The sequence below is a fragment of the Erythranthe guttata genome, chromosome 12 (genome assembly GCF_056151865.1).
Source record: "Erythranthe guttata isolate IM_541 chromosome 12, IM_541, whole genome shotgun sequence".
In the NCBI taxonomy this organism is placed as follows: Eukaryota; Viridiplantae; Streptophyta; class Magnoliopsida; order Lamiales; family Phrymaceae; genus Erythranthe; species Erythranthe guttata.
In genome coordinates this window covers 3,480,531-3,504,035 of record NC_142544.1, presented here as the reverse complement: position 1 = coordinate 3,504,035, position 23,505 = coordinate 3,480,531, and the positions used below count along the sequence as shown (strand labels likewise).

The following is a 23,505-nucleotide window of genomic DNA, read 5'->3' as shown; positions in this document are numbered from 1 at the left end:
TATCCAAAATATCATGACACAAAAAAAAAAGTTTTGGATAGTTCGTTTGTTTTTAAATTTCTAAAATTATTTTCGTTAATTCACTTTTATTTTATTCATGGTAGTTAAAACTAAAATTAATTTAATTTCTCTATTGACGTTTATTTTGAAATATACTAATAATTAGCATCTTTTCTTTTGAAAAATCGTAGTATATAACATATTTATTTAAATAGTGTAATTAACATAAAAATATAACTAAATCATATATCATTGTATTATATTTGTGAAATAGTAGCAAAATATTAGTTAAAAATTACACCAACATTTATGACAAATTAATGAAGTAATAAAGCGAAGTTGAAAAAATAGGGATATACCTTGGATCTGCCCCTGTATATATATATATATATACACAAACCGATGTAAAATATGTACGAATTAATAATTATACACGTGCATGATATAACATAATCGGTGAAATTTGCAAAACATGGTTCAGAACAAACTAAATAATCCCTGCAAGGGGTGACCTAGTTTGTGAACTAAGATTGGAATCTCGTTGTCAATATTTAATATGTTAAGCTCATTTTACTTAGGCTAATTACACATAATTAAGGTAATGTGGTTTACATATTTCAAAGCAATTTATTACAGGTGAAACAACGTTTGGTGGGATGGTACAAACATTTAAAATCTTGCAGAATATATGGAATTTGCTTTTTCTATTCACAAATTAGTTTTATATACGCATATCCCTAGGAAGTTCTTATTTGCAATTTACTCCTTGAATTAATATTCAATGACTTTCCCACCCCATCTAAAATTTTATTTCAACAATACATACATAAAACTACAGTAATTACATACATACAGGTTGGGCTGGGCATAAGTCGGTTTTATCGGCCAAACCGACCCGCTTTTATCAACCGATAACTTTGTTGTTGAACAAGTAATTATAACCGACCCGTATATAAGTGGGTCGGGTCAGTAGTTTTCAGTTTCTTCAAAACTCAGTTGGTCGGATAATATCGGCCAACCGACTTCTGAGGTTTATAAAAATTTAACGTAATTCCTATTTTCTTAACGTTGAAATAATATAACAGGAGTAGAAAACGAAGAATAGTAAAACATACTAGGGGCAGAAATGCAAGAAATGAAAGTATAGGAGGGGCATGAGATGCAAATAAGGAAAAAAAAAAAAAAAAAAAGGGACCAAAAGAGTGGAAAAAGAGCAAATAAATCCAACATAAAAAGCAGAGCTACCTACCAAAATCCAAGCACTAACTTAATTACATTCCCAACCACTCATATTTGATATTTCTTATTTCTTACCAACTTGGTCAAACACCACCCCCCACCCCCCTACCCCACCCACCCCACCCACCCACCCCCTAATTTAAATTCCCACAAAACCCATTTTTTTCTGCAGGAAAAAGGAAAGAAAGAAAACTTCCCTTTTGACTTCTCCCTTCACTCTCTCACTTGCTCTAGTACTACTACTCTTCACTCTCCACTGTGTGTAACTACACACATACTGTGTGTGTGTATCTATCTGTATCTATATATATACAAATGGGGAGATCTCCGTGCTGTGAGAAAGAGCACACAAACAAAGGCGCGTGGACGAAAGAAGAAGACGACCGTCTCATCAGCTATGTCAAACAACACGGCGAAGGCTGCTGGAGGTCCCTTCCCAAATCTGCAGGTTTTCTTTTTAGCCCCTCGAGTTTCTTTAAATTACTCTAAACACCGGTTTCTAATTTTATTTTGGTCCTCCGTCGTCGTAGGTTTGCTTAGATGCGGCAAGAGTTGCAGGCTCCGGTGGATAAACTACCTCCGCCCTGATCTCAAGAGAGGAAATTTCACCCCAGAAGAGGATGACGTCATCATCAATCTCCATAGCTTGCTCGGAAACAAGTACGCTCGAATTTCAATAAATTAATACTCGATAAATTAATAACTCGCTTAGATAATAGTTTCTTCTGATCCGGACTCGATAAAAAACTTACTAAATTATTAGTTCGATAAATTAATATTAAATAATAGTTTCTTCTGATTCCGACCCCATAAAAACCTACTAAATTATTAATTCGATAATTTAATATTTCGCTAAATTAATAGAATTTTGCTAGTTTCGACTCTATTAATTTATAGAGGTCTAACCGATATTATAAAATTTTATCCTCTTCATTTCTTTCAAATTACACACACTATAACTACATTACATACATACATACATATGTATATAGTGTTAATTTGCACACTTTATTCTGATTTCATAGTATTCGATCAAATCTAGAAGAAACCCACTTTTTATCTGCACACATAGATTCTATTTGCTCCCTAATTTTTTTTTTGTAATAAAGTATTAAATATATTCTTGATTAATTAATTAAATTTAAATTAAATATAATTAACAGATGGTCGTTAATAGCTGCGCGGTTGCCGGGAAGAACGGACAATGAAATAAAGAACTACTGGAACACACACATCAAAAGAAAACTCATCGGCAGAGGAATCGATCCCCAAAACCCCAAACCCGTTACGACGAAACCACCAGCCGCTGCCGCCATTAACGCACCTCGTGAAGAAAACCCTAAAACCAGTTTTCCAGCTTCCATGCAAAACGACGGCGTTCCCATGATGGCGGCGATGGTCGGTGGTGCTTTTAGGGTTGTTATTACAGGCGGGGCCGAGGAATTATCGAGCAGCAGCAGCAGCAGTGGTTTGTCTGAAGAGAAGGAATTGTTATTGGTTCCGCAAATCAACTTGGAGCTCTCCATTAGCCCGCCCGTGTAGTTTGATATATATATATACCCGCCATTGTTGTCAGTTTTGAAGCAGCTGAGATGAAGAAGATATGAGTTTTAAGTGTTTCAGATGGTTTGATATATATATATATATATATATATATATATATATATATATATATATATATATATATATATATATATATATATATATATATATATATCGAATGATCTGTATTTATGTGTATGAAGAGATTTTATAGAGGCTTGATGATGAGTCGTCTATGGTATGAAATTTTCATTGGGAATTAAATGGAGATGCTTTAATTACTTAGTAGTAGTTACAATTAATTAGCTTGTGTTTTGCGCTTTAGGAAAGTACGAGTTCTTTCGAACAGGGCGGTAAACGAGTTGAGCCGACTCGTGAGCTCGATGAGTTGGCTCGAAAAAATCTCGAACTAGAATTTTTGAGTTTGTGCTTTGTTTAGTTGTTCCTGAGCTCACGAGCTGACTCGAGAGCCTTATTCTTTTTATACATTATTTTTTTATTTAAATGATGTATATAATATTATAGAAATAATATAAAAAGAACATAGAAATATTAAAATATATATATATATATATATATATATATATATATATATATATATATATATATATATATATAGTTTACTGATTATGTTATATTTTTTTTAATTATAATCTAAATAATTTTAAAAAGAACATCCAAAATGAACTTCGGCTCAAGCTCGAGCTTGAGCTCGACAAAAAAGAATCGAGCTCGAGCCAAAACAAAGAAAAAAAAAATCAACGAGCTTGACTTGTTCACAACGCTAGTTTCAAATGGTTATTTTTTAATGGTTTATACTATATATGCTATACTGGGTAAAATACACCGGTTGGATTTTTACCATTTATAAGTACACTAACATTTACAAACTCATAATGGTGTGTCTAGATCAACGATAAAAATTCACCCGATTTAACATTTACTGAGTGTAGTATAAAAATAACCATTTTAACATGGAAGATAGAGGGTTAATGGAAGCAACTACCGAGAATGCAGGGTTCAAATGTGGAACTCTTTTGCCTTTATGTTTCCTACCAACCATTGAACATAGGTTAAACAAAACATGGATTTAAATTCTACTGTAATATTATATTTAGTATTCACTCCTTTGCACAATATCTATTAGTTAAAAGATGAAACTATTTTATTTAATATTATCTTTTACTTTATAATTTTAGTACTGTATTCATTATTTATATTTCAATTGTGTTTTTATTAACTTTTCAATGCTCTTTATGAATGGATTAGTAACAATATTTAATTTTCTAAAATCAAAATATATTCATTGAGATTCTTAAGATTTGTGCAAATGTGAAAAACCCTGCATTAAACAATCTCTGGACCCCACAGCGGCAGAAGTTCAAGATGCGTTCATGGCCGTCGAAATGGATCGAACAAATAATTGGAGAAGAATTGGACTTGAAGGTGACTCGATGGAGGTTATTTGTGAACCTGCAATTTTCGAAGCTATGTACGGAAATATTATTGAGGATATTAAGCAGGAGAGAGAGTGGTTCGAGCATTTTCAGATACAATACATTTTCAGAGAAACAAACCAAGTGGCTGAAATAGCAGCTTTGTCGAAGATGGAGCTTATGTTCCGGATGTTTTTTCTATTACAATATGTAACATTGCATCTGCTGAAAAGCAAGTTGAATAAAATTGCAACGTTTTTTCTTCTTAAAAAAGAGAGTAATTTACTGGGTGAAACATTCTTTGCTTTATTTTTTTCTTATGAAGTCCCCTTTTAAATCCAATCCGCTAATAATTAATGTCGTTAATTATAGGACGGAATTTTGATGGATGCTTGATTTCTACAACACATGTACAATAGGGATTTATGCAGGATTAATTCCTTCATTTAAAACTTAAATGATTTTCTTGAATTATTTTTAAATTTAATATTCAATCGTATGATGATACGATACATCCAAGTAATCGAGCGATTGCTAAGCTAATCGAATTCCAAACTCTTCCAATACAAGCCGAAGAAGACGGTTTCGTGATGCAAAGAAATAATAGTTTCATAACTGGTGCCATAAGGGTGAAGGTGGTTCTACTTTTGTGGTTCGTATTACTTTGGTGGGAAACTTGATTATTCAAACTTTAAATATTCTAGACCTTATGAGCTACAATGGTTTAATATTGATGGAGAACTCAAGGTGCATAAGCAAGTAGTTGTTGCATTCTCTATTAAGAAGTACAAAGATGAAGTTCTTTGTGAAGTTGTTCCGATAGTGGTTGCTAATCATGATGATAAACCATGGATATTTGGTAGATCAGCTATATGTTCATTATTCTTTAATTGTGCCAATTTGATTCCATCGTTTTTTACATTCCAAATTTTGCTTTTGCATAAGGTATTGAGTCTTCTAACGAGTATTACGGGGTTCGTATCATGTATTTTGTGATTTTTTAAATTTTGAATTATATCTATAAGATACACAATGCAATTTGTTAGCAATTGGAAAAGCACGAGAAGTTTTTAGAATACATTTTTAAAACGGTTATCAAAGGATGTTGAACCTTTATGTGGGTTGAACTGCGACCGACGAGTCGTTCTCTTAAGATGAATTTACAACCCCGTTTCATCACATATTGTTGTTTTCTCATATGTGATACAACAACTCAACAATTTATCTTGTAGCTTTCACTATAATATTAACTATATTTGGTGAAGCAAAAGCTACTTCCGACACTTTACAAAAGCACTAATATATAAATAAAATAGATACAATTTGGAAACGAGTTTATTGTATGCAGTATCACCGTGTTATATCCAATTGCTAAAAACTTTTCGTATTATTAATATTGGTAACAAAAACCCATATCCGCATTTTTTTAGCACGCAACTCGCTAAATGGATAGATTTTAGTAGGAAGTTCGCAGAGATATTGAATCATAGGTTTTTTAGATGCTACATTCAGTGAAATACACAAAATGATCCTGCATTGATCTACACATAATAACACACATCCATGTGTATGTTTTTTTAGTGAATAGTTATTGGTATAGATCTGCGGTGAAAATTCTAATCAAACAACTTGATTTGACTTGATTAAATAATGAATGCAGATGAAAACTAAGTAAATAATGAATCAATGAAATGCAATTATCAATCAATTCAAAACCTCCAAGGAAAATTCAAAAATAAAAAATCACAAAGAATTTCCACCACCAGAAGTTCCCGAAGACTCAGCCACACACATAACCCTCACCCCCTCTTCGACCATCTTCCCCCGTCCATCATCCGATCCATCAACGGCCAGATTCAACCTCCTCAACCAAGCATCGTAATCGACGGCGTACGTTGTCCCACAAACGCTGTCCACATAATCAGCAAACGCCTTCAGGATAGGCGACACCTGTCCCAGCTTCCGTTGGATCGCACGCTTCTCCCAACACCTCCTCCGCCACCTCAGCGCCGACTCTATCGAATCTTGCTCCTTCATCGATCCACCAACAACAAAATACACTAGATAAACGAGGCTCTCTATATCCGAAGAAGGGCACAACTTCCCATGTTCTAGGGCGTGGGTAGACGAGAACCGTAGATTTAGCGAAGGGCTATCTCGATCCTCCAATACGGCCCGGCCCCACGAGACCAACACGAATCCCGACTCGTCGACCCGTATCACATTCTCCGGTCGGATATCTCCGTGGAGGATATTTAACGTTTTCGCGCTCCGCAAACCCGCTAAACAATCCCGGCATAAACGGGTCGCTTCGTCGCTCGAAAACGGGCCGACAACAGAAGAAACCGGATCTCCGACCGGGCGCGTGGCAAGCACCGGTGTACCACACCACGGGTGATCGCAAAATCCGTTCGGGCCCTTCTTGTCGCACGGGCCCGCATGGACGACCCGGCCCGAAGCTATAATCTCGGGCAGACATTTACTCGAAACACCGTTTTCTTTCAAGATATTGAGTACTTTCGTTTGCCGTTGCACTTGGTACCAAAGATTCATGTCCTCCCATGAGGGCTCCAGACGGGACGAGTGGGCCCCGACGAACAAATTCAACACCTCCGCCGCGCAGGAGTCGGCCGCGATGGCAATATACGAAAAATTACTATTTCCACCACCATCATTAACAACCTCTTCTACTCGAAAACTCTTTAAGCCCTCGTTCCGATCTTCCACCACCAACATTTCTCCACGAACAAGGCTCAAACGGGCCCCTTTACTTTTCGAATCCCGATTATTTTCGTACTCCACTTCGACGATTTCTCCATTATAGTTGCTACTATAAGGAACAAGAGCGTTTTCGTTTTCGTTTTCGTTTTCGTTTTCATACTCGACGAGCTGAGTTTCCATCCTCCGCTTCTCGAGGCGGAGGCTATGGTGTTCCGCAAGCGAGTCCATAGACTTTCTCGCGGGCCCACACCACCGAGCAATCGAGTAATACATCGCGAGAAGTATCTGCAAAGTTCCCAAATCTCCCCAATTCACATTTCCCATCCCGTTCCATATTCGATCCACACAAGATACGCTGACATCAGCATGACACGTGATCCAATCGGCCATGGACTTATAAGGGCTGCTCAAATCGACCTCGAGTTTGCCTAAATCACCACCGATTCTCACAACACCTCCGTATTTCGAGTCGAGAATAGACACAAAAACGTAATCGGTTTCTTCAACACTTTTGTACCCACTCAAACTCCTCGAAAACAGCATATGAACACCATAGAAGAGAGCTTCACAAATAACCTTAGGAGAAAGGGCATTTTCGTCAAGATTTTGTTTAAATAACATAAATTCAATGACATCATCCCAACGAGCTTTACTTTTCGACGTCCAAGCGGCCCCACAAAGCCCACCGAGCCTCCCCCTCGATTTCGCCTTCTCGATACTGTAGAATTTGGAACCTATATATCGAGGGTAAGATAGGAAAAACGGGAGAGGTTTGTTCTTGTGCCAAAAAGTTTGCCATAGCCCTTGTGCGGCGGTGTGGAGAAAATCTTCGAGCGCAAGAAACTCGTCTTCTTTAAGGTTGTTGTCCGAAGGGTGATGAGGTGGACAAGGCATGCGTATTAGCTGCTGAAATAGAACACCCTCTAATGCAAAGTCGAATGTGCGAAGTTCATCGAGTGAGAAGGGGGAGGCGAAATTGTGTGGGCCCTCACTGTACAAATTATCCGTCACCCAATTTTGGAGATGCTCCGTGAATACGTTGAGGTCGAGTAGCTTCGTGGAATATTCCTTGAGGAGTTTGTGCACTGTTTTCGAAGTCGGGACGAATTTGCTTGAAGGTCTTGATTTCGAACGAGCAGAAGCTGCATGGAAGAATCAAGAAAGATGTCAAAAGTAGAAAGCCAAATTGAAAGTTATAGCATTTACGAAGGTTTACTAAATTACGGAATATTCGGCAAATTTTCGACATCGGTTTGCAACTCGGACATCGAACGGATAAGTATCTATTTTCTTTGAGCAAAGATATAAGCCGAAAATAACTATAAATTAAAGAATTCAAAGAAAGTACCGGATCCAGGCTTCCGGAAACTTCCATCTAAACTTGTTCCAGGGGACGAGTCCGTGTCGTTTTTTTGAATACCTATACATTATAAACGAAAAAACCGTTAGCTGTTACCTTAAAACTCTTCATAGGACATCATAAATTTATAGCAATTCATAAATCTAAGTTGACATTCATAATCAAGGTACCACCTTTATTTTATATAAATTAAAAAAAAAAAAAAAATCGGTCATTCAAACAAACGCATTCAAAGGGATTCGAACACCGACCTCTCACGAAATCGAATGTGTGCGAAAGGCTACGATTAATCAATACCACATTGTCTAAGATTTTAGTGATAAAAGCAAGGTACAACATTCATAAAGCAAAGTACAACCTTCAAATTCAATAACACCAACCTTCCTCTTTTTTTTTCCTTTTTGCCATTTTTTAATTTTATTACAGCTCATTTATTCCTCTTAAATGGGATTTCTCATGTATCAGAATCTTGAAAGTACTTACAAAGATGGAGAAAAAAAAACCAATAATAGATACAAACAAGCAAGTGTGAGAAACCCAGTGTGTGCTAGTGTGTGTAATTAGGATGAACAAGAAAACCCACCTGTTCTCATCTTTTCTCTGAAGCTGCTTCAATGGAGATCTCAGACAATACAATAATATTCTTGAAACCCAACTACCATTCTCACACAGTGCCAAGGCATAATATAATGTGGGCCCCAGAATTTTCAAGAAACAAGACAAGAGTGTATGGAGGAGAGAGAAAGTAGAGAGAGAGAGAGAGAGAAGCTTTGGTAATGGAAAAATGAATGTAATGAAGAGATTTTTCTGAAAGGGTCGAAAAAGAAATTGAATTGAATAGTTTGGAAGAGGGGGGTTTGGTTTCAATGATGATGTTGATGGTGCCTCCCACAAGTTTCTATGCCATTTATTTATATATATATATATATATATATATATATATATATATATATATATATATATCAAAAAATGTAATGTTCACTTTTGTTTGTTTGCTTTTGTTTTCATGCTTCTTGTTCTTTGACGTTTGTCTAATTGTCTGCTTTTATTATGTTCTCTCAACAATATTTTTTTGGGTAAATTAAGACGTAATTATCTGAAATAAGTTCAAATTACAAAAAAAACTCTTCGTATTTAATTAATTATAATTTTTTTTTCAACTATAAATATTCTTACGTGTCCACATTTATAGAGTTAAATTTAGTGGAATATTTTGTATGTGTTTGTACCCGTTTTACCCCATTCGAGGTCCACATTTTGAAACAAAATGATCATAAGATGTGTTCTTAGCTTGTATATATCACACTGTAGATCATAAACTGTATTTTTTGCACAAAACGGGTACAAATTAGAGAATATTCCATGGAATCTAGAAGATTATATTGAATTTGACACATAAGGGTGAACATGTAAAAAAATTCATAATTAATAGAGATGATTGTAAAATTATCTAAAGAAGAGTATTTTTTTGTAATTTGTAATCGACCGTATTTTACCCATTATAAATATAGAATATTTTCATCATAAATATAGAATATTTTGGCCAGGTAGGCAATAAAGAATTCCTGCATCATGGGCAATGTAGTTCAGATAATTATCACTCCAATCCTTCAACTTCTTGAACTTTACAAGAAATAATCTAGGGGTGTTGATTTGGTAAAACATAACCAAAATTTCATATCGATACCGAACTGAATTATATGCTTTGCGTGGTACAGTAATTACGTAATTAGCACTTTCTTTAGCAAAATTAAAAATTATTATAATTAATTTTTTTTTTTTTAATATGCAAGTAACAAAATAATATTGAATATACTTCATGAATAAAAAATATATCAAATAAAATTTAAAAATATGTTTATAAAAAGTCGATATTCATTACGTACCAAATTCCAAAACTTTCAAAACCAAATAACTGAATGCCGAACCAAATTCCCAAAAATTTCCCGTCATGCAATATGTGTTGAAATTTCGATTAAATCGACCAATGAACACATATATTGAAACAACTTTTTTTCCAAACAAACAAGAATCCAAGGGTTTGGGCTCAAAATGTAAATTTGTAAAGTATAAGGGGTGGAGTTGCAAATAATGGTGAAGCTTAATTTGTACAGGTCACGGGCAATAAAACAGGTAATATAAAATTATGTGCGGAGGAACACTCAAACCTCAAACCTTAACAGTTGGTCGGTCCCACTTCAAGTGGGGGTGCTCCCATGTCCCCACTCGCCCATACGTGGGTTTTTTCGCACGCGCTCAATTGGTTCGTACATTACACCTTAAATTTTCTTATAGATTTTGTCTAACGAATCATGCTATTTTAGGAGACAAGAGTTAAAGATCTCAAATTCATATAATAATGGATTTATTAAATTTATATTACGGGTGGAAATTAGAATGAAAGTTTTGAATTCTTTCAATTTTATCCGGATATAACAATTTTGAACAATATTTTCATCCTGAATTTTGAAAATTCAAATTCTGATTTTATCAGGACCGGCTCAAGTCCATATAGGGCTCTAGGCAATTTTTTTTTCTGGGGCCCTTATATTAATTTTTTAATTTAAAATTAAATATTTTTTTGGTATTTTCTTATTATTTGAAGTGCAAATATTAAAATTATTAGATCTTATGTTCTATTTTCTACAATTTGGCTGTCGTATAAATATTTTTGTTTAGTTTATGAAAATATATTAAAAAAAAAATCAAATTTAGGGACCCTAATTTATAATACACATAATTTAGGGGGCCCTGTGGATATTGGAGATAGTTTGGGGGCCCTAGGCATAGGCCTAAGTTGCCTATGCACTAGAGCTGACTTGGATTTTATATATGATTTTAATTCCTGAAAAATTTCCAAAATTCCCAATTTCTTTCCGAAAATCACATTGATAACATCAATACAATTATTTATTTTATACTACCATACGTGAATAAAATAACTCAGTTTCCGAACCAGTTGATTTCGATCTGAATATTTCTTAGCTTGGAATAAGTTTTTTTTCCCAATTTCTGATTTTCTTATCCGAATTTCTTGAAACAAAATTGAAACTAGTTTTTTACTTCCAAGATTTTTTTTTTCAAATGCTAGTTCTAATTTGGCCCGTTCAATTTGAATTTATTTATTAGTTATTAACTAATAAAGAATTAGGATGATATGCATTTCGAATTCATCTCATGTGGGACTCATTAGAAAGTTTTAGTTTTAAAAATATTAATATAATGTCTATAAGGAACCTATAGGTGCACAGTGTACTCATACAATTGTTTATTAATTAGGGATTTTCGTGCATAAGTCCCTAACCAATCATCTTTATTATTATAGGTTTAGAGGATATATATATTTCGCCAATAAGTTCATTATTTTAATATTTATTTTAAATAACGGAAAAATCCATGTATATGACAAAATTAGCCCCAATCCTCTACACTCAATTCTTAATTATAACCTCAATTTAATCAATTTTGACCACAAAAATCCAATTTTGACTCTTTTTTTTCAAAATTATTCTTTTGCCGCCGGTCTCCAGCGTTGACTTTTCGATTTTCTTTTTAAGGTATGTTTTTTCCGCCGCCGGATTCCAGCGTTGACTTTTTTTATTATTATTTTTTTTACGGCCGTCGCTAGACGTTGATCGTAATTGTGCTGTCATTAACGTAATTATACTGTCACTGACAGTAAATTAACGTAATTATACTGTCACCGATAGTACATTAACGTAATTGTACTGCCGTTGACAATACATTTATGTAATTGTACTGTCGTTGACAGTAAAATAACTGTAAAAACAATAATATTACTGTGTACCACATTAATATTATTAGTTTTTTGGGTGTTTTTGATTTGTTTGACTTATTCAAGGAGTAACGTAATAATATTCCTATCTATTATTGTAATATTACTATAAACACAATAATATTACTGTGGTCGACGGTAATATTACTGTTTTTATAGTAATATTACTGTCACTCACAGTAATATTAATTTTTTTAGCTTTTTATTATGTTTACCTTTGTTGAACGGTCAACATATTAATATTACTCTATTACACAATAATAATGAGTTTTGTTGTGTTAATATTACTATGCTAGAGATTAATATAACAATATTACAGTATTAAACTGTAGTATAGTTAATTTTACTGTGCTTAACAGTAATATAATTAATATTACTGTCAATCACATGAATATTGTTGTTTAAACGGGGGGCAAAAGGATGTTAAAGAAAAAGACAAAAAAAATCGCAAAAGTCAACGCCGGAGACCGGCGCTGACCGCCGGTCAACACCGGAAACCGGTGGCGGAAAAATCAGGAAGGAAAAAAAATCGAAAAAGTCAACGCTGGAGCGGCGGTCAATGCCAAAAACCGACGGAAATATCAGGAAGACAAAAAAAAGGCAACGCCGGAGACCGGCGGTGTCGGACGAAATTGCCCATAAAAATGTGTTTTGGGTCAAAATTGAATAATTTGTAAAATTTAGTGTCAAATTGAGGTTATATTAAATTAAAGGATGAAATTGAAGCATATTAAAGTGTGAGGGGCTATTTTAGTCTTTTACAAACCTCTGACCATGTGTTGATTTTTTCGTAAAGAATTCATTATGTGGACATCTTTATGAATAAGTACTCATTAATGGACTTATTTGTAAAGTGGCCTATTAATTATACAAGAGATGTAAATTGCATGCATTAGGTTAACCATGTGATACAAGTTTGCGCTATCTTCCACCAACTACGCCATTGTCTGGCAACTTATAATTTTCTTACTATGTTGGAGAATGATTCAAGTTGGAGCTGGAAAGCTGAGAAGGATCAACGGGCATGAGCATGCAACTGAAGACACTTGCCACGCACATGGAGATGCTGAGGTGGCATAAGTCTCCTACAAAAGTTTGTAACAAACTTACAAACTTTTGACTACAGCGTGTGCATCTAGAGACTCTTAGAGATTCAGAAAATCTAATTAGCACATTCGGACAAGTTCCTCTTTTCGATAGACAAAACCTAATTCTAACAGAAAATCAGCAAAACTAGGAATCAAAATTCAGAAAATTCTAAATTTGTAGTCATTTATCAGGGTTAATTACATAAATAGTGTAACAGTACAAAGGGTTAACACAAATTTTGTGATTTTTTTGCAATTTTCAAAAGTGGCGTATGTCTTCACTAGGAGAGACGATTTCTTGCCAATCTGATAAAATAATTCACCTGGCAGAAATCGCTTCTGCTACATGTGATTCCTCTTTTTTTTTTTAAATCATATATATATATATATATATATATATAATAATAATTTTTTGTTCTAAATTGAGAATTTAAAATTTAAAGTCACACATAATTAAATAAAAATCACATAAATATAAGAATACATAGATATCAAATACACAATGTCAACTACTACAAAATATCTAAAACACTTAAAAAATGCATCAGTGACGTCCGAGACGTCCGGCGGTCCCACATCTAGGTGAACGCATGTTTCTACGCACTCTACCCACTGGTTCGTGCGGAATATCCTCTTCAATAGCGTCCGCAACATAGTTCTCGGTAGAATGACCTTGAGGTGATGGGAGGTGATAGGGAACGGAAGAAACATTGAAATGCATATGTGTAGATTGGTCACCTTGTAAATATCCTAAATTGAGATAAAAAAATTCACTCCATGAATACATGTTCATAGCAGGCTGGTATGGGTTACTGGTGTGTCCATTTGAAATATGGTCGGAATATAAACATCATCATTAGAATCAGGATAAGTACCGGGCTCATTTCGAAGTGTGGATGGGCCGGCTCATCTCGGTGTGTGGAAGGACCGGCATAATATAGGTACGTGGAAGGACCGGCAACATCTTTATCTCGGGAAGTGAAATTGTTCCTGTCTCTTATAGACCTTTGAGTGCGGTTGTGAGTCCTCATTCTTCCTCCATCCTGGACATTCGTAGAAGGTATCTCGGTCCTGTTGAGCATATTGATCATAGGCTGCATTTCTGGCATATTGGTGCTCATTGAGGCTAGTCGAGTAGCCTGAAATAAATTACAAAATAAGTTATAGAAATCGAGTAGTTGTATGTAATTGCATGGTTGATATAAAATATTACGTACCACCAAATTCATAATCATCCGATCTCCAGTCTGAAAACTAATGCTCGTCAAATCGTCAATCGGTGATATAAAACGATGAGTGTGCTCATCATACCATGCTTCATAACCATCCTCTGTATATTGTCCATTGATTGGTTGAAATAGGACGTCGGTCTAAAATCTTTGTTGCCATTTAGCAACATATGTACTCAAATACTCGCTCCAATCCATACCCGATCGACCTTGACGAGTCAAATCATGTAATTGGTTGGACATAACATCTGTAGGATGTGACGGAATTGGCTGGACCTTCCCGAATTATCGTAATACTCTCTCCGGGCGATGCATCTCCACTCATGAATAACAAATAAGTGAACAACTAGACATCAAAAAATAATGGTGAAACAATCGTCGAATCCGAAACCAATTCTTGGTACTCAACATCAATGGTGTTATATGGAATCCAAATGAACTGTAAAAAAATATTAGGAAATTTGCGAATATTATCAACAACATTATCAACAATCGTATTCCACCAAGCAATCATCTTGAATTATATTACCCCCAATATACACGATTACTTTGACTCTGCTGTTATTAGGTGCCATTAAATTCACCTATTCTTTTTGGTGAAAACAACTATGAATAATTAAAAAAATTATTATCAAACAAATAGTATTAAAATTCGTTTAACTATATACAGTTCTAAGACCCAAACAACATAATTATATTATCTTAATAATTATACTAGTACCACATTTTACGCAATGAATAACGTGTCACAAATTTATGAAAAGCACTATAAAATACCTGAAATTAGTATATGATTAGATGTTAAACAATTCATCTGCTCTTCGAACACAACTCGATCCTTCCGTTCAATTACAATCTAACAAAAAAAATAGTACAACTTCTTAATATTCACACAAAAAAATCAAAAGCACACACTATTCAATTATATATTATTTTAGCAATAATGTTCCCGAAAAACAAGTTAAAAACTAACTAATTTTATAAAAAATGGAACTACGAATGTAAAATTACCTAAAATTAAATTACCTACAAATATTTCATTAAAAAGAAATAAATAAAATAATTTTATTTGTTTAAAAATAAAAAATAACTATATATAAGAAATAAGTCAATAACTAAATAAATAAGAATATATTAAGTAATAAATAGGTCTATTTATTTATTACTATATCAAGAACTGTATTAAATAAAATAAATGTAGCAATAAATAAAAATATCAAAACCGAAATATTTTAAGAAATTAAATCAATTTAATATATAAATTCCCATGTTTAATATACATATAAATCAACTCACACATTAAATTAAGTAAACTATTTTAATATATGTACAATTACTTTTAATATTATATATATATATATATATATATATATATATATATATATATATATATATATATATATATATATATATATATATATATCAATTCACGAATTAAATTTGCTATATATATTTAATTCGAACTTAAAATTAAGCAAACAACATCATTAAATTGGTTCGTTTCTTCAACCCGCGCACTATGAAATAACTCAACCAATAAAACCCGAAAAAAATATGTTCAAATTTTTACATATTAAAATTAAAAAATTACATATACTAAAACATATTAGAACATACCTTCGTATTTTTATTTTCACCTTCTGCAAAAAAAAAAAAATTAAAATAACATAATAAAATTAGTACAATAGTTCACAAACAAATTAAAAAAACGAAAATTAAAAAACTAATTAAGCATACCTGTATTTTTTAATTTTGTTTTGCAGAACAGAAAATATATAAATAAATAGATTAAGTTAATATAAAAATATAATAACAACCGCATGTTTTTAAAAAAGTAAACAAAGTTATTAAAAAAAATTGCTAAGAAAAAAAGAAAAAAAAAAAGAACTGGAAAATACCTATTTAGAATTGGAAGAAGTGTGGAGAATGGAGAAGAAGAAGAGGGATTTATTAGTGTTCTAAAAATCGGTCGAGGCGGCCGGTTAATCGGCCGCCTCGGCCGAGGCGGTCCAAAACCTTTACGATTTTCGTGTAAAGGTTTGAAAAATCGGTTTTTTGCCTGTGAGGCGGTTTTAGGCGGTCTGAGTCGGTCCGAGGCAGTCTAAGTCGGTCCGAGGCGGTCTGAGGCGGTCAAACCTTTAAGGCGGGTCAAACTCGGTGGCAAAAAATCGGTCAAAAATCGGTTAAAAATCGGTTTTTTTTTTTTTTTTTTTTAATTTTATTTTATAATTCAATATAAAAGTTGGATTTTAATAAAAGAAAATATGAGTTTATGCCTTATTTTGTTTATGTTAATTGTTATTGTGAAAGAACTAATGATGTATGCCACGAATGTTCAAGAATAAATGTAAATTCAAAAAAATTGTTTTTTTATTTATATTTTATAAGGATATTTATGTATTATTTTTATCTTATGATTATTAAACTTTTATTATGTTATTAGGATATATACATGATGGAGATATAACTATGTTTAAATATCTTTTTACATATGTTTGGAGTATTTATAAATAATATTTAGAAATATATTATATTAAATTTTAAAAACCGATTTATTTCCGATTTATCACCGATTAATCACCGCCGCACCGATTAATCGTGAGTCGGTGCCTGACCGACTCGGACCCGATTACCGATTTTTACAACCTTGGGATTTATTGAGCCAAACTCCCCTCCTCCTTCCACCTGCTGAAATAAAGGCATAATTGGGGCCCCACCTTTGTTATGCAGAAATCGCCTATGCTAGAGGTGTTTTCTGCTTTTATAGAAATCGTCTATGTAGAGTGCGATCTAAGTCCGTGAATAATCTGCACCGATCTCAGCCGTTCATTTTCTTCCTTCCAATCTCAGCCGTTAATCACTACCAAACAAAAAAAATAAATAGCTTATTTCTTTTGGCACAATTCCCCATGTTGTCAGATTTGCTAGAAATCGCCTATCCCAGTGGAAACATACGCCACTTTTGTAAATTGCAAAAAAAAAAAAAAAACCACACCATTTTTGTTAACCCTTTGTACTGTTACACCATTTGTGTAAAGGTTGCGGCTATATGCAAGATTAATTCCACTTGTGCAAGGCCAAATTAAAAATTTCAATGTATATATACTATAATACCCTTACTTGTTAAAAAAATACAAAAATTCCAAATGTGCAATACCAAAAACTCAAAAACACAAAAAACTCTACCACAAAACCAACTTTCATCTTCTTCATCTTCCAAAACCCACAAAACCTAAACATTTAAAATCATCAAAACTCAACAAATTTTACAAATATGGCAAGTATGGAGTCAGAAGACATCAAAATAGAATATTCTACGGTGAAAGAACCCAAGAAGGTATGCATTTATGTTTTTTAGCTAGAATATCGTTTTTCCAAAAAAATACCGCGCAGACGCAGTTGACATGTACATGTCGAATTTTATAGGTAAAAATCGACATTGAGATGTCGATTTCGGAGTACAAAATTGACACCTCAGTGTCGAAATTTAACTGTTATCAAATTAGTCCAAATATACTAAATTTCGACATTAAGGTGTCGAATTTATGGACATATATATTTGACACCTTAATGTCGAAATTTAGTTGTTTCATATTATTTTTATAAAAAAATCCCGCGCAGACGTGGTCGACATGTACATATCGAATTTTATAGGTAAAAATCGAAATTGAGATGTCGATTTTGGAGTTCAATATCGACACCTTAGTGTAGAAATTAAACTGTTAGCAAATTAGTCCAAATATACTAAATTTCAACATTAAGGTGGTCGAATTTATGGACATATATTCAACACCTTAATGTCGAAATTTAGTTGTTTCATATTTTTTTTAACTTTCTATTTTCCAATTACTTTTTGTTCTAATATTTATTTATTTTTTATAGCAAAAGGCGCATGCAAAGACACAGTTTATTGTTCAAATTCATCCAAGGTTTCAAAAATATGTACAAGACATCAAGAACGTCGCATCAAGAGCGGTGGTCGGCGGGCGGAGCTTGGGCGTATGGTAGGGTTTCACGGGGGGAGGGGGGTGCTAGGTTTTTTTAATTTCACGTTTTCTTTGTTTTTTTTTTCTCTATTATTTGTTATTTGGTCTTGCACGAGCAAACAAAAGTCAATTTAATTATGGGTATATTTGTCATTTCATCTTAATAAAATAAAATCTTTTGAAATCTTTCTTTAATTTGGTCTTGCACAAGTGGAATTAGTATTACATATATATGCAGCCTTGTGTAAATAACCCCATTTGGCACTATCATTGAGGGGTGTTTAACTCTTGCTCGTAATTAAGATTTTGTTTCATTTGTTTTTATTAAATTGGCACTAATGCTATTGCTAAATCACATGACCTTTCTTGTACCGAAGGGTTTATCCTTCCTTCAAGTTTGGCACCGTATACCTAATAAAATTGTCCTTTCTTCTTCAAAAAAAAAACATATAAATATATAATAACATTGATATTATAAGTATATAATTTTTCGAGAAAAATAGGAATATTCATAATTATTTTGAAAATTAAAATCAGATCAAAAATCAAAATTCCATACATATTCCAATTTCAATTAAATAGGAATCAAAATCTGAATTTTCGTAATTCGGAATGAAATACACTATTCCAAAATCATAAAAAAAAAAAATGGAATTGAAATCGGATTTTGCGTCCCAATTTCCACGGTTAGTATGAATCCAACTAATAATACACTTTATTTATCTAGTTTTTGCATAAAATTCTCAAATCCAATAATATATTTTTCAAGTTTAATAATAATAATAATAATAAAATGGGGTTCACAATTTTGATACCGCCGCCGGATCCACATTCCCGCCGGAGAAATCCCCCACCGTCTCGTCGGAGGCAAGCGCCGCCAACACATCGGAAAAAACAGCCCTCCGATTGCCGGCATATATTTCTCCGTCCCATTTCCTGCTAACCAAATCCATTCCCAATCCAACCGCAGCCTCCACAGTCTCGGCGGCGCTCTCGTGTGCCGAATCGACAATTCCCCACTCCACCCCCTTCGCCGCCGTGATTTTCGCCGCCGTCAGAACCACGCTCCTCCAGATCAACGGAGAGGCGATCCTGTTCTTCACCACCGTCACGAACCAATTGGGGATTTTGTACTTGATGTCGAGCTCGCTCATGTACAGAAACCCTCGGTCGTTACGCATCAGGAGGTAGTCGTGGCTCAGGGCGAGGATGAATCCGGCGGCGGAGGCGTGGCCGGTGACGGCGGCGATGGTCGGCATGGGGAGGGAGATGAGTTCCTCGACCAGGAGGCGGAGTTTCCTGGACATCTCCTTGGACCGGACTCCGGTTCGCTTCCGAACCGGGTCCGGGTCTGAACCGGACCACGAAAGGTCGTACCCGTTTGAGAAGAACTTACCCTCGGATGTGGTGATGAGCGCAGTCGGGCCCGTTGACTCGGATTCGGACTTGGCCCGGTTGAGGGCGGCCCGGATAGAGTCGATTAGGGTCGGGTTGAGGCGGTGTTCATCGTCCCCGGTGATTGTGAGGATGAATAGATCGCCGCGTTTCTCTAAACTGCACATCCCAACTCCGGTCGTCACACACTGGAAGTGTGTGGGCTGTGGGGAAGGAGAGAGGAGAGAGAGAGAAATTAAGGAAAAAGGTCAAATAATAAATTAAATGAGATTTATGTTGCACAAAATTAAGGAAAAGGTCAAAAAAAAAAAGAAAAAAAAAAGAGATTTATGTTGCACAAAATTAAGTGCAAGTATATATGATAAAAATAAGGGTCTATTAGATATAACCCCCTTAGTCTTACAAATAATAGGGTAGACCCAAACTCAAATTTGTCATTTTGATAAAAACCCATATTTTTCTAAATTACATCAGTACCCTCAATCAAATCCCACAAATCCCGTTACTTTACCTTTTGAAATAATATCAAATCCCTCCCTATTTTCCCGTTAAAACACTATCCCCACAAACCCACTACCAAAATCTGCAAACGTCCCAAAGAAAACCAGAAATGTACGTATACACCGGCGATTGACGATTTTCTGCACTCCGAAATCCCTCCCTATTTTCCCGCCGGGTTCGCCGCTTCCCTCCAACCGCCGCCACCTCCATCACCGTTGTCGCCGGTGGCCAACGACGATAACAACGATATTGGCCATAAGCAACACCTCCACCACCGCCTAGTCCTCCACCACCACCACATCCGACCACCTCCACCTCCAAGACCGCCAAAAACGACCAAGACCTCCGCCGCTCCCGCCTCCAAAGGTCGTAACAATCAATTTAGGAGTGATATCGTCGTTGGCCGCCGTCGCCGCCGCCGTCACTGCTCCAAACTAGGGTTACTCAAATCTAGGATTACTCAAATCTAGGGTTTTGATAATTCTTCGGCCCATAGTTGATTAACGAGATGCATAGTCGAATTACATCTGTATTAATAGACTATCTCATATCATTTAATAGACTATCCCACTGATATAATTTGACTATGGATCTCGTTAATCGACTATGGGCCGAAGAATCATCAAACCCTAGATTTGAGAAGTGACGGCGGCGGATTTGTGTTTTAAAATTAATAGACTATCTCATATCATTTAATAGACTATCTCATATATCTAATTCGACTATGGGTTTAGTTATTTGACTATTGGGCCGAAGAATCAACATAATCCTAGATCTGATAAGTGATGGCGGCGGATTTGTGTTTTAATATTGTTAGACTATCACATATCATGTAATAGACTATCTCATTGATCTAATTCGCCTATGGATCTCGTTAATCGACTATGGATCCCGTATTATTCAACCACATAGTATATTAATAATTTCATATAGTACATTAATCTGCTATGATAGTATATTACGGTTATAGTAGTCATATGAAATTGTGTTACAAACAATATACCACTGAAATGACAAGAACATTGAGAACAAAACCAACGTAAAGTAATTCCAACATAACCAATAAAATAGTACATTAATAATCTCATAATTTCAATCTAGGGTTTTGATAAAATACTTAAAACACATCATAACACAATCAAACCAATATGTCGAGTTAAAAAACTCTAGTACATTAATAATCTCATAATAGTATAATAAAATGATAATGGTAGTATCATACGGTATTCATAATAGTATACTACTGTATTACAACGGTTTAACACTTAACCGAAGTTACCGAGCCATTACATCGTAAACACGACATTAATTAAACATATCAAATCTTAGGGTGGTTTGGAAAATAACAACCATCGGAATCATTTGAATTTATTGAGTTTATGTCCTCGTCGCTATCATCAGGAATGCAGTCGACTTCTTCTTCGAACAACTGCACAAAGCCTGCATTCAATGCCTCACTTCCAGTGGCATCAACGGCTCCAACTAGTTCACCCCCACCCCCTGTTCCATCATCATCAGAAATAACAACTTCAGCATCATATGAACTTAAAAAATGCAGAATACAAATAATTGATTAAATAGACTACCAAATACATTCCAATGTACTACCGAATACATTAAAATCGACTGCTGTAAACAAACAAAACAACTATCAGTCAGTTTCAACTTCATCAACTCGACCACACCAAATATTTATTTCGATTACTGCGTAAACCAACTACGACACTCATATAAAACAACTCTGGTCCGACTGCGTGAACCATCCTCTGGCAACTATGTGAATCCTCTTCCAAACAAACATCATCAGACAAAATAAGGATGTATATGTGACGACGTAATTTTTTTAAGAAACGATCTACTTTACTACCAATATAATCAACGTATCAACACAAATCTTAAAATGTCTACCCCCCATAACACAACAACCCCCGCACAAAAATACAGCGAAAATAAAAACAAAAAAAAAGTTCATACCCGCTTAACGACGGACAACGATGAACGCTCAGATCCGAACCTACCTCCACGCCGGTGAAAACTTCTTCAAAGCCGATAGAAACGATGAATCGATGGAGAAATTCTTCAAAACCGATTGTACACGTTGTGATAATAACGAAACCGCCAATATACTCACGTAATTTTATTCCGTGATTTTAGGCAACGTATCAGCAATCTGATATCACGTAGTTAAGGAAATAAATGCCGTTCAAAAATAAAGCAGGGGTATTAAAGGGAAATTAAATAATATATTGTGCCAAGTTGGCATATTTGGGTGTATATCAAAAAGGGAAAAATTAATTGGATCTACCTCATTAGAAAATATGAACAAGGGGGTTATCCCTAATAAACCCTAAAAATAAATCATCTACAAACACTAGTGTTGTCACGGATAGAAACAGCGATACGGAAAATTACACCTGATGACATACACCTTATAGTTATACATTATGTAGTACGGATACAGAAACGACTATATGAGATAATGGGGAAACGGATTCGGGAACTTGGGGAAAATGTTGTAAATATTAAAATATAGAGGTATATGTATAAATATTCTATATAGACATACATAAGGACATCTTCCACCCGTCACTATTTCCTATTTTTTTCATCTAATTCAGGTGTTTTTAACCTCTCAACTTAAATCACTAAATCACCATTACATCTAAAATTATAATGATTTAGTTTTAGTCTCCAATTGTGGTCAACCCACATATCACCATATTACCAAATCCTATATTTTCACCAAATTTTTTGGTGAAGAAATTTGCAACTCCCACCCTATCACTATTTTACCAATTTTTTCACCAAATCCTATTTTTTCTATCAATATATAGAAATTAAAATAGAATTTGGTGTAATTAACACCATTTTATAATTAGTATATAAAATTATTATATTAACTAATTTCATGCGATTACCAATTTATAAACATATTTATAGAAAATATATCAGTGTTAATTAACGAATTAGTGTTTAAAAGGTAAATACATTACTTATTATTATTATTATTATTATTATTATTATTATTATTATTATTATTATTATTATTATTATTATTATTATTATTATTATTATTATTATTATTATTATTATTATTATTATTATTATTATTATTATTATTATTATTATTATTATTATTATTATTATTATTATTATTATTATTATTATTATTATTATTATTATTATTATTATTATTATTATTATTATTATTA

At 34.1% G+C, this 23,505-nt stretch overlaps 3 protein-coding genes and 2 long non-coding RNA genes across 5 annotated transcripts; 1 reads left to right on the top strand and 4 right to left on the bottom strand.

Moving 5' to 3' along the window:
- Positions 1-1,423: 1,423 nt before the first annotated feature.
- On the top strand, positions 1,424-2,864 carry LOC105967851 (MYB31 transcription factor31). The gene is made up of 3 exons (XM_088826895.1): positions 1,424-1,687; positions 1,770-1,899; positions 2,403-2,864. Exons 1-3 carry the CDS (start codon positions 1,555-1,557, stop codon positions 2,779-2,781), a joined length of 642 nt encoding a protein of 213 aa, XP_088683021.1. The 5' UTR covers positions 1,424-1,554; the 3' UTR covers positions 2,782-2,864.
- A 2,967-nt stretch (positions 2,865-5,831) lies between these two features.
- On the bottom strand, positions 5,832-9,231 carry LOC105964477 (uncharacterized). The gene is made up of 3 exons (XM_088826894.1): positions 8,882-9,231; positions 8,287-8,358; positions 5,832-8,080 (listed from the first exon to the last, which is right to left on the bottom strand). The coding sequence occupies exons 1-3, from the start codon at positions 8,889-8,891 to the stop codon at positions 5,961-5,963; spliced, it is 2,202 nt and encodes a 733-aa protein (XP_088683020.1). The 5' UTR covers positions 8,892-9,231; the 3' UTR covers positions 5,832-5,960.
- A 4,401-nt stretch (positions 9,232-13,632) lies between these two features.
- LOC148766248 (uncharacterized) lies at positions 13,633-16,079 on the bottom strand. The gene is made up of 5 exons (XR_016034870.1): positions 16,029-16,079; positions 15,189-15,267; positions 14,400-14,850; positions 14,058-14,321; positions 13,633-13,932 (listed from the first exon to the last, which is right to left on the bottom strand). It is a non-coding gene; the product is annotated as an uncharacterized LOC148766248 (long non-coding RNA).
- Positions 16,080-18,938: 2,859 nt separating this feature from the next.
- Positions 18,939-20,061, bottom strand: ECI1 (delta(3), delta(2)-enoyl CoA isomerase 1). Its single transcript, XM_012988998.2, has one exon. The coding sequence runs from the start codon at positions 19,957-19,959 to the stop codon at positions 19,198-19,200; it is 762 nt and encodes a 253-aa protein (XP_012844452.2). The 5' UTR covers positions 19,960-20,061; the 3' UTR covers positions 18,939-19,197.
- A 1,311-nt stretch (positions 20,062-21,372) lies between these two features.
- LOC148766247 (uncharacterized) lies at positions 21,373-22,625 on the bottom strand. Its single transcript, XR_016034832.1, has 2 exons — positions 22,268-22,625; positions 21,373-21,793 (listed from the first exon to the last, which is right to left on the bottom strand). It is a non-coding gene; the product is annotated as an uncharacterized LOC148766247 (long non-coding RNA).
- Between the last annotated feature and the right edge of the window lie 880 nt (positions 22,626-23,505).